Source organism: Lolium rigidum, chromosome 5 (genome assembly GCF_022539505.1).
Source record: "Lolium rigidum isolate FL_2022 chromosome 5, APGP_CSIRO_Lrig_0.1, whole genome shotgun sequence".
Classification (NCBI taxonomy): Eukaryota; Viridiplantae; Streptophyta; class Magnoliopsida; order Poales; family Poaceae; genus Lolium; species Lolium rigidum.
Window position 1 is genome coordinate 269,569,672 of NC_061512.1, and position 11,105 is coordinate 269,580,776.

The 11,105-nt window shown below is 50.6% G+C and overlaps 2 protein-coding genes across 2 annotated transcripts; one reads left to right on the plus strand and one right to left on the minus strand.

The window, feature by feature from the left end:
• Window positions 1-1,093: 1,093 nt before the first annotated feature.
• Window positions 1,094-5,288, plus strand: LOC124657680 (BTB/POZ domain-containing protein POB1-like). The gene is made up of 7 exons (XM_047196194.1): window positions 1,094-1,280; window positions 2,306-2,424; window positions 2,510-2,573; window positions 2,994-3,273; window positions 3,376-3,607; window positions 4,153-4,246; window positions 5,092-5,288. The coding sequence occupies exons 1-7, from the start codon at window positions 1,094-1,096 to the stop codon at window positions 5,286-5,288; spliced, it is 1,173 nt and encodes a 390-aa protein (XP_047052150.1).
• A 1,147-nt stretch (window positions 5,289-6,435) lies between these two features.
• LOC124657681 (cytochrome b561, DM13 and DOMON domain-containing protein At5g54830-like) lies at window positions 6,436-9,671 on the minus strand. Its single transcript, XM_047196195.1, has one exon. The coding sequence runs from the start codon at window positions 9,669-9,671 to the stop codon at window positions 7,017-7,019; it is 2,655 nt and encodes an 884-aa protein (XP_047052151.1). The 3' UTR covers window positions 6,436-7,016.
• Window positions 9,672-11,105: the final 1,434 nt, after the last annotated feature.

An 11,105-nucleotide genomic window follows, 5' to 3' on the forward strand; every position in this document is an offset into this window, starting at 1 on the left:
TGCATCTACTACTTAATTGTTGGTGAACAAGACGAGATTGTCTTGAGCAAAATTTGCGGTGAAGAGGAAATATTTTCCCATGATGTTTAATATTTTCATGCATCTCCCACACTTGATTAAATGAATTGTGCACATAGAAAACATAGTGTCAAAAAATGTCTATAGATGTCGAGACACATTTGACCAAATGAGAAGCGTACTAGTCACGTCAAATAGGGATCAGTAGGCTTCTCATTTGGCTATCTCCTGATGCGGAGCCGTCCGATTAATTTCATCTGATGGTTACTTTTTGCCACGTGACCCCTCCCGCACCGCATTACCTTATCTTTCTCATCTCTTCTTCCCTGTTGACCACGGTCCACGGGAGACACAAGATCTGCCCCAACTACTGTACTTGCTACCTCCGCCATGGCCGCCGGCCTAGTTCCACCTGCAAACGCATGGAAGGCCTCCTCTCCTCCTCCCTCGTCAAACAGCCCAAGAGCAGCGGCAGCATACCGTCCAGCCACCCGCCGAGGAGATCCCGGTTCCGCCGGTGCTCGCCTTGTCCGCGACCTCGCCCGGGAAGGTCGAGCCCCGCCAGACGAGAAGGACTTCTACATCCCGCCTCCTGCCGGTTCACCCGCTCCGGCCCTGGGTTCCCATCTCCGCCCGTGTATTCCTCCATGGCCATGGGAGAGCTCGGAGTGCCGATGGGTTTGACGCCGCTGCCGCCGTCACTTCGAGCCTGCGCGACGTCGCTAGGGTTGAGAGCGTACGCAGGGAAAAGTTACGGGAGAGATGATTATAATCGACACGTTCTTGCTTCCATTGTTGACAGACGGAAAACGTAACGCAATGGACGACAGTGTCATTTCAGGGAAGAAACAAAGTTTAGATGAAAAATGGGAAGAATTTTTTTCTTAGGGCCAAATAAGGAAGCTGATTTTAAGCCGGTGTTAAGTAAGGAATGTTCTAAATGGCTCTCTGGGTCCAAGGCTGAGCGCAGCACGGTACTCGCTAGGTTTACCCACTTTCTCTCTTCTTCCGCCGCCGCCGCCGCTAGCTAGGGTTACGGCCACAAGCACATCCACAGGTGGTAAGGGGTGTTCGCATGGCCGCACGCGACGCGCCCACGCGGACGGAGGGGCCGGAGGTGGACGCTGGATTCGAGTTCGCCTTCGACAACGAGGCCTTCTCCGACAAGGTGCTGCGGATAGAGGTCGTTGGCAGCAGATACGACGCGACTCAGTTTGGCGCTGATGCCACCGGCCGCAAGCGCCGCCGCGAGGAGGCCGAAGGTACCATTAGCCATTAGTATATGGTCACTATTGAGTATATTAGTAGATTCTCTCTAGGTATCACACTGATCCCAATCTATGTGCGTCCGTACATGCATCGAAGTACCCCCGGTCACATATTTTGCGAGACAAATCGAGAAGGATCGTAGGCGCCATTTGTACGAAACTTTCTGGCTTAAATGGGGATTTCAGTTACTTTTATCTCTTTGTTATGGATTTGTGGCTAGGAAATAGAGAAGCAACATTATATAGAGTAAACTTTTTATTCTTCGATTTCAAGGTGTTATGGTATCCTCTAAACTGTATTTCAAGTTCTCAGACATGCATTTTTCTCTTCGTTAGATTTGCAGTTACTTTGTTTGTTAAGGAATTGCGACTAGCGAAAGAAGAAGCAAAATTATATAGAAAGCATTTTTGTAGTATTATTAAATTACGATCGATTTCGAGATGATGTGGTTTACACAAAACTCTATTCTAAGTTCTCTTAAATATTTTTTTTACCTCAGATGAATCAAATACGGAGTACCAAATATTCAGAAGAAGGAATTAACAAATTCATATAAGTTGTCCATACGTCCAAATCCAGCAGATTTGTAGTCACATATTTGGATGTAGCAGTGGTTTTCAAATTGCATCGTGCTCTTATTATTCAATCTGAGATTTGCCACTGGACGATGATCGAGTTGAAATAATTTGTATGTGGGTCCGTACGCTGTTGGGATACATAAATGTTATGGGTAGGTATGTATGATTCGTGTACTATGTTTGTTAGATTAAAGGAACGGGCTGATCAATTATCACATCTTTCACAAGAAGTATGACGGTAACATTTATAATTACTTTCACGTGCTTATTATGCTTCATGCTACTCAATGAGTATCCAGTTTTCGTGATATTTAGCATAGAAAACATGATGCTCTAAATATTTTTAACGGAAAAAAATTGTCTAGTAATTTTGTTGTGTGCCTTTTTCTCATCAAGTTTTGCATGTTTCTCCGTATTTATCTAACCTTGGGATTTTGCAGGTGATAATGGAGAAGGTATCAACTCTTCTTGTAGTGTGATGGGTACTCCAGTTCTACGAGTCAAGACCATGTATGTCAATTCGGCGATTCTTGCTTCAAAAAGTCCTTTCTTTTTCAAGGTATTCTGACAATCTTCTGAAATACATTTGTTCCATACTCGCTAATCAGTTGACTCAACTTTCTGATAACCTTCATGTTTCTTAGCTTTTCTCCAATGGTATGAAAGAATCTGGTCAAAGTCAGGCATCAGTTAGAATTACTGATTCAGGTAACTCAACAGTACAATATTATTTGAACTATTGATGTTATAACAAATTATTCTAATTTGCTACTGTAACTGTATTGTTGATTTCCTTATGCTTTTGGATTTGAAAATGTAATTATTGTAGAGAGGCCTGTTTCGGAGTTTCCTGCAACTGCCACACTTTTATACTTTTGTAATGAGTTATTTATTCCCATTTCCCCTACAGACTTGTCCAACCAAATGGTTATGTTCACGTGAATCAAAAGTTTCACAATTGATCATTGAAAGTCAGCCGCCATACTTAAATAATCATCTATACATAAAAAAGAGCTACATCTTTTCTTTTGCACTCCTTTATTTATATACTCCTTGTTACCGTCTGATATCTGTTGAACTATTTCTTAATTGTTATGCCTCCTTGCTTTCATTTCTTACTTGGAACAGATGAAAATTCTTTCATGGAGCTTTTACACTTTATGTATAGTGGGAAATTGACACAAACAGCTGATCCCGCTCTTCTGGTTGATATCCTTATGGCTGCTGACAAATTTGAGGTTGTTTCTTGCATGAAGCTTTGTGGTCAGCGCCTCATAACCATGCCTATGACCCTCGAATCTGCAGTGCTGTGCCTAGATCTCCCAAGTTCTGTTTCAAATGCAGCTGACCTGGAAGAGGCAGCAAAGCAATACCTTGCTGAAAAATACAAGGAATTCCTGTCAACAAAGTAAGTGATCTCTGTGGGATTGTGATGGCTCTTTTTAGGAAACATGCTGGACATTGTTGTCACAAAATCATTATCATGTTGGACTGTGTTGTCTCATTTCAGGTTCCAAGATGAACTGATGAGGATCCCTCTTGCTGGGATTGTAGCCATCTTATCAAGATATGACCTGGGGGTCGCATCTGACGTAGCCGTCTATGACTTCATACTTAGGTGGGCATTTTGGCAGTACCCAAATTCAGAAGAAAGGTACAAGATCTTAAGTTCACGTTTACTACCGCTAGTGCCGCTAATGCGAGTAAAGAACGGTGTCATGAAAGGTGTTGTGCCGGACTGTGTATTTGGCATCTATCTAATGCGTGAGCGGTGCTCTAAGCTCTTACTGTCAAAAACTGAATACTTTCAAAAGTTCAGTTTCATGGGGCATGTCTTTTCCCTCTCGGCACACTGTAACATGGACTCGTACAACTGTTTTGGTCTCTTATTGGAGATGCTAGAAGACAAGGGGCCAGTGAGTGGGACAATAGATTGTAGTTTTCAGATAAGAGCATCTCCAACAGAAGCTGTAAATATCGGCGCGCTATACGTCCCTTCCGACGCGCAGTAAACGTTTGCCGCGCGCTTTGACGAACTTTCCCCCGCCGGACGCGCCAAAATGCAGCGCCTGCGCGGGCGGTAAAATTGGGCCTCCTGCGGACGCTCTAAAATACAGCGCGCGCCGCCACGCGAACGGCTAGTTTTTTGTATATCGTTTGAAACGGATCAAACAATTCAAACAAAATTACGGAAATTTAACCGAAATTACGAAATATATTAAAAGTTCGACAAATACCGACATTTTATTTAAACTAAACTAAACTAGACTACTCTGAATCCTCCCAGTCGAAGTCCGACGATCCGCTAGTCGGAGTCGTGTCGGAGACGGGAGTGCTCGTCCACTCCCAGGAGGAGGAGGAGCTCGGCGAGTTCCTCGACGGTCCGGCGCCTCTCTTCTTCTCCTCCGCCCTCTTCGCCTGCGCGCCGCCTTCGCCGCCCGCTCCGCCTTCCTCGCCGCCGACTCGGCGCGGCGCCGGTCGCGGTCGGCCTTCTTCTTCGCCGCGGCCTTCGCCTTGGCATCCTTCTTCCGCGCGTAAACGCCTCCGTGGCGGCGACGTCCTCCGGGAACGCGCGCGCCCACTCGAGGCGCGGGCGCTCGTCCTCGCTCCGCCACGCGCGGCGCTGCTCGAGGTCGCGGGCGCGGCGCCGCTGCTCGGTCGTGATGAGCGGCGATGGCGGCGCGAGCATCTCCGCCGCTCGCGCGTCCAAACGTCGTCGAAGTTCATCCGCCGGCGGGGGCGGCCGAGGCGCCACGCGACGGCGTCGTAGGCTCGCGCCGCCTCGTGCGCGGTGTCGAAGGTGCCGAGCCGGATCCGCTCCTCGCCGGAGCGAATCTCGGCGTCGAAGCGGCCGCTCGGCCGCGCGCGGACGCCGCGGTAGCCTCGAGGCGGAGCGACGGCGCGGGAGGCATGTCGCCGGAGGCGGAGGCGGACGGGCGGCGGAGGTAGAGCGGTGGCGCGTGGCGCGGAGGCGGAGCGGCGGGGGAGAGGCGGAGGGACACGCGGAAGTTTCGGAGGTGGGAGAGGTAGTTGGCGCGTTCGCGCGTGTCGTCTATATAGCGCGCGCGGCAGCGCACGCGGCAAATTTCCCGCGTGGGATGGCGCAAAAGCGCGGGCGCGGCAAAAATTTTACCGCGCGCGCTCTTTTCCCGCGTCTGCTGGAGCTTCGCGCGAGCTCTCGCGCGCGCCAAACTGGCAGGTATTTTGCCGCGCGCGCCTTTTACAGCCTCTGTTGGAGATGCTCTAAAGACAAGACCGTCCCTGGAGTTTGTCACCAGGTACAAGTGCACTTACACTGATAGTAGGAAGGATGTGGAATGCAGGGATCTCTTTGGTGTTCCCTGGTCAGAGTTCATTGCTGATGACAGCCCTTTCTTCATTGACGACATACTGAATCTGCAAGTTCACATGAAGATGGCGTAGAAGCCCTTGTGATCGTGCATTAGCCGCTTGTTATTCTATTTAGATGCATTCACTAGCTTGATGTGCCTTGCTCAAGCCCCTTTTTTTGTTCATTTGAAGTATGTATGAAGAATCCTGAACCGGGATGCTCTTGTTATCTGCTAGAGTTTCCATTGCTGCCTTTTGGTGATTGGACTGTAACACTAAGTGTTCGTGTTCTGCTATGTAGAGGATGTGATGAACTGTTAATATGCAATTCACCGTAAGGTAGCTGACATGTATTGCAGATGACACTCTTTCATCCGTGTCATCTTAGCTTTGCCAACTTTGCTCCCAGGATGAAATTCTGATCTGCCGATCAATGCTCAGAACCAGCTAAGAAATCCTTCTAGGGTACTTGTGCAAATAAACATCTACAAAGATCTCGAAATTTGTCTTCTGACATACATATGGAGAAAATTGAAAGAAACAAATAGAGCGGGAGCGCGCCAACCGAGCACCGTGGTGGGAAGGCGGAGGCACCTGGCGCTGAACCCGGACCTTGGCGCCAGCCACGGGGGTGTCGGGGAAGACCGGTGCTGGCTCCAAGCCGGCGAGGCCGGGGGTCGCAGGTCCCATGGGCGAGGTGCGAGTAGAGCCGGGGGACTGTGTAACAGACCAGGCCCGGCGACCTTGGCGACACGGGTGGGCAGACCTCCATGCCCACACTAGCAGAGGAGTCCTGGGGGAGGTTGGAGCCATACTGCATAATGGGCATCCCGAAGGACTCCACCGTGTCGAAGCAATGGTCACAAGCCCCAGTGGCCCCCAAATTGGCCGGGGCACTCCTAGCGAGGATGCCCGACACCGCACGCGCCTAGATCGATTGCCCCCGGGGGGAGGAACCGGGGCAACTGGCGTGGCCACGGGTCAACTGGGGTGTGTTTGTATCTGACCCTTGGAAATACAGATTGATGGTCTATGCTATTTACTCATCTGGTAAGAGGCTCAAGCCGCACTTCCTTTACACCAGAAGGCATAGACTCCGAACTACTGGCAGACTGTCAGGATACAAAAAATCAACCAAATATGAAATATAAGCCCCTGCTCATTCGCCATTCTCTAGGTATTAGCAAGTGTTTGCTCAGCTCTCTTTTTGTGATTGGAATGTAGCATGCTCACATAGAAATTGGTGCAAAAGAAAGCCTGACATGGGCAAAACCATTTTTACCAGTCAGTACATGATTATATCTTCAAAGTCATGTAGTTACCAGTAAACACATTGAAGATGTTCCAGTAATAATCATGGACCTGATAAAAAAGAATCTATCACCCTGAGCACATGCAACAGTCTTTTGCCTTTCTGAAATCTCAAAATGAATAGGAATATATTGTACGCTATCCCACTATGATACATAATTCCTCCCCCTTGAATGCTTTGCTCAGTTAATGATGCCGCAGGTGCAGACCAGCACCTCAAAATCTGATTGCAAAAGAATCACTCTAGATAATGTAACAAATTGTGCCTGTCTATTGTAAAAAAATGTACACTGTACAAAATGTGATGCAAGGAATCAAGACATAATTTGGAGATCCTGTGTGGAGGGCCTGGCACCCAGTCAGACATGGGTACAGACAACCGTGAGAAGTCCCAGCTTCTTACGGGGAAGAAACTTGCCATGCATATGGATGTCATCCGTATGATTGAAAACAGGAACTGGTGTGTTTGTATCTGATATTGGGAAATACATATTGATCTATGCTATTTACTTATCTGGTAAGAGGCTCAAGCTGCACCTCCATTACACCAGATGGCCTAGATTCTGAACTCCTGGCAGAGCTGTCAGGATGCAAAAGATCAACCGTATCATCTTCCTCAGTGTTACCTAGTACCCAATGCCCTTTGACGCTTCGGTCGCTACCTCTGCGTTTGACTTCTTTATATTCCAAGGACAGAGCTACCACTATAACTGAAAGAACCCACAGCATCAAGGCCCAAGTGAGTCCCTCTGCATTCTCACTGTCGTACCTATGGCCTAAATGCTTCATTCCTGTGAAAAGCGCCACGACCCCAACGATAATTGCTGACCTGCCCGTGATAACATGTAGGTACTCCCAGAGGACACGGTTCCGGGGTGGCACCTCCCCGTTAGCTGGTCGCTTGGGCCGGAAATAGGCGTTCAAAGGCTGAAAACCTGCCAGCAGTAGAGCTGCTACACCAAACTTGACGTGCACTGAGCTGACGTAAAAACCCCGGAGCTCGGCTGCAGCAAAAAGGACGCCAAGGAACATTATAGCAATCCCAGAGTACTGCAGATAGACGTGTATCTGGTACCACCCATCTCCTTTCAAGCTCTTCAGATACCGGGCAGACAGTATTCCACCAGGAAGCAAGATGCCCCAGGCCACAAACATCATGAATCCATGAACAGCCAGAACAGGCCGCAAGTCCTGTTCTGCCTCAGCTGAACCTCTCAATAAGAGAACGCGAATGGGGCGACTGCTTGTGACTGAATGCATATTACTGTCCGTCAGATCATCTCCCGACCAGCTTGCACCCATGGCCCAAACAACCTTAAGGGGTGTGGTTGGATCAATGATATTCTTGCACTCTACCCTTCCAGTACACAAAGGCTTAAGAGGACGAGTAAACTCAAATGTAATAATGCCATCTTCTGATTTACATCTAACATAGGTTAAATTTTCAGGTGTTTCGTGGATACCTGTTGCACTCTTTCCATCAATCCAGTAAGTCTTGACTCTCCCAACTCCATCATTGCCTACCCAGCCAACATAGGCATAAGTGTTGACCATCCCACTCCCGAACCCGACAGCAAGGTACCCGCTTTTCTTCTCACCTCGAGCTGCTATAGATATAGAGTCAGCGGACAGAGTCCAAAACAGAGTAACCTGCTGATCATCCAATAGGACGCTGCTATTATACATGTCACTAAGACCTCCATCAACCACTTGAACTTTCCACCCCATCTTTGCTTCGTACAACGACTGGTAGTAGACCAGATCAGGCGTATTCCTATCAGGCAGCCAAACCAGATCCATGGGGGTTGCTGGCACACCATGACTAGCAGGGCCACCGGCATAGATGACCTCGGTTTTATTCCGCAAAGTGGCATTTCCACCAATGGGGTCTGAAGTGATATACAGCGCCACATCATGCCCGGCCTGCACCGAGAAGTGAACCGGCACGCCCCTCTCGACCGTCAGCAGCGGCGCCTCCTTCTTGTTGATGTAGATAACCTTGTCAGGGTTCGGTGGGTTCGGGTAGCGCAGCGCTGGAGCGGAAGTCACGACCAGCGGCGTCTTCCCATCCGCGATAATCCTGTCCTGGTCTTGCTTATTGTCGGCATCCAACGGTCCAAGGCAACCGTCCACCGCCTCGGACAAATTGACCCTCGTCAGCCCAAACGTTCCATCCCTCGGCCCCCCGTGGTTCTGCGGGAGGTAGTGCGGCCGCAGAGTGTCCGGCGGCCGCAGCTTGCCGATGGCCCAGACCACGGCCATCTCCTCCGCGGCGCCAACGGCCACATCGTACTTGTCATCCTCGCTGTCCAGCTTCCTCCGATACCTGACGAAAGACACGCCGTCCCGCCGGTGCCCGTAAACCAGCGTGGAATCGTTGCTGCCGCCGCCATCGCCGTCGTAGGCGCTGTCGGGGCACACGCCGGACACCGGCAAGTCGTCCTTCCCCATGCTGCACTCGCTGTAGTCGGTGATGTAGTAGTCCTCGGCGAACGGCATGCCTTCCTCGGTGAACCCCGCGACGACGACGTCGGAGCGGACCATGGCGGGCGAGTTGGCCTTGGGGTCCGCCCACCCGAACGCCATGTAGTACTCGGAGCCCACGGCGGCCTCGAGGCCGATCTCGACCGAGCTGGATGTGGCGTTGAGCGTCCAGCGCAGGCGGTAGGCGTCGGTGAGCTGCAGGCAGTTGTCGAACATGGTGGGCGCGGGGGAGGTGGTGGTGTTGGTGGAGGAGTTGGAGGCGGGGAGGAAGACGTGGCCGAGGTCGGAGGAGGCGTCGGGGTCGAAGAGCGCGAGGAGCGGCGGGAGCGGGGCGGAGAAGGGGAGGGTGAGCGTGGCGTTGCGGAAGGTGGAGTTGAGCGGGAGCGGGGAGAAGGGGCGGCCGGCGGCGAGGTCGGCGAGGGAGGCGCCGGCGGCGGCCCAGAAGCGCGCGGAGGGGGAGGCGGCGAGCAGGTCGAAGCGGGTGAGCTGGAGCGCGCAGGCGCCCGACGGGTCGAGGCGCACCGTGCCGCGAAGCTGGTGCTGCAGCATGGTGAGGTCCGCCGAGAAGCCGGCCGTCAGGTTGGTGTGCCGGCACTTGGCCGCGGCAGACGCGGACGCGGCCAGGGACAGGGCCAGGACGGCCACCGCGAGCGCGAGGAGGGGAGCTGCGGCGGGGGCCATCGTGCCGCGTGGCCCGCGCGGCGGCGGATCGAGATCTGGGCCGGCGAGGGAGGGATCTGGGCGGGGATGGAGTGGGAGTTGGGTTTGGGGCTGCGAGCACCAAGATGGTGGTGGCGTGCGTGGGAGACGATCGAGGCGAGGATACCGGTGGTGGCGGCGGATATTCGTAGGGATGCGACCGCCGCACTTTGGTGGTGGTGCGACTCCGACTCCGACTGCGGCGGTGGTGGCGACTAGTGCGGGTGCGGTGCTGGTAGGGAAGCACAAGCGGCGGGCTGCCTTCAACTGCTACTAATTACGCAAAATGCCACGCTTAGCATTTGTGTCATTGACAGGTGGTCCCGGACCCCACATGTCAATCCCATAAGAGGCTGTTGAAGCCAAAATAACCATAATATTTTACTAAATCACTCTTGTATAGTAAACTTTGGCAAATATACTGTTGCGATAAATGTGTCAAATGTAAACTAAAATGTGGCAATTTTTAAAATTCATTGAAGAGTAATTCTTCGTGGATACTGGTTTTTTAAAACAAAAAGTGGTAACACTACTTGCCACTGGAATATGCGCCGGGCACCCTTATTCTATCGTTGAAAGTTCCAGATTTTAAAGGCATGTAATTTATTCTTAGCATGTGAATGTGTGACGGCGTCCCAAGGAAGGACGAGGAGAAAATAATAGGAAGTCATTTTTTAAAAGCCAAACTAAACATGGTATTATGTCAAATCGCACCAATAGTAATTCTTTGTGAATGCATGATTTTAGTTAAAAATATCCACATATGTCTTTCATGTGATAAAATAACTGACACATTGAAGTCACGCCATTGAAGTCACTTATGGCAGGTTTTCTCTGCATTCTCACTGTCGTACCTATGGCCTAAATGCTTCATTCCTGTGAAAAGCGCCACGACTCCAACGATAATTGCTGACCTGCCCGTGATAACATGTAGGTACTTGTTATCACCAAGATTTGACCAAGCCAGAGGTGGGCCGCGATCAAGATGGACGTGAAGATGTATACGATTGAAGGAATATGTGAATCGGCCTCCACGTACGAGTTTGGGCTTAGTTAGCCCGTGTATCTTTAATTATTTTGTTTAGAAGTTAGAGTTTTACCCGTGCACGGTTTAGTGCACGCCCACATTAGAAAGTCCCCTGGACTATAAATATGTATCTAGGGTTTATGGAATAAACAACAACCAACGTTCAACCACAAACAAATCTCGGCGCATCGCCAACTCCTTCGACTCGAGGGTTTCTACCGGTAAGCATCATGCTGCCTAGATCGCATCTTGCGATCTAGGCAGCACAAGCCTGCCTACGTTGTTCATGCGTTGCTCGTACTGAAGCGCTTTTGATGGCGAGCAACGTAGTTATCATAGATGTGTTAGGGTTAGCATTGTTCTTCATGCTGCATGCTTTCGTAGTGCAA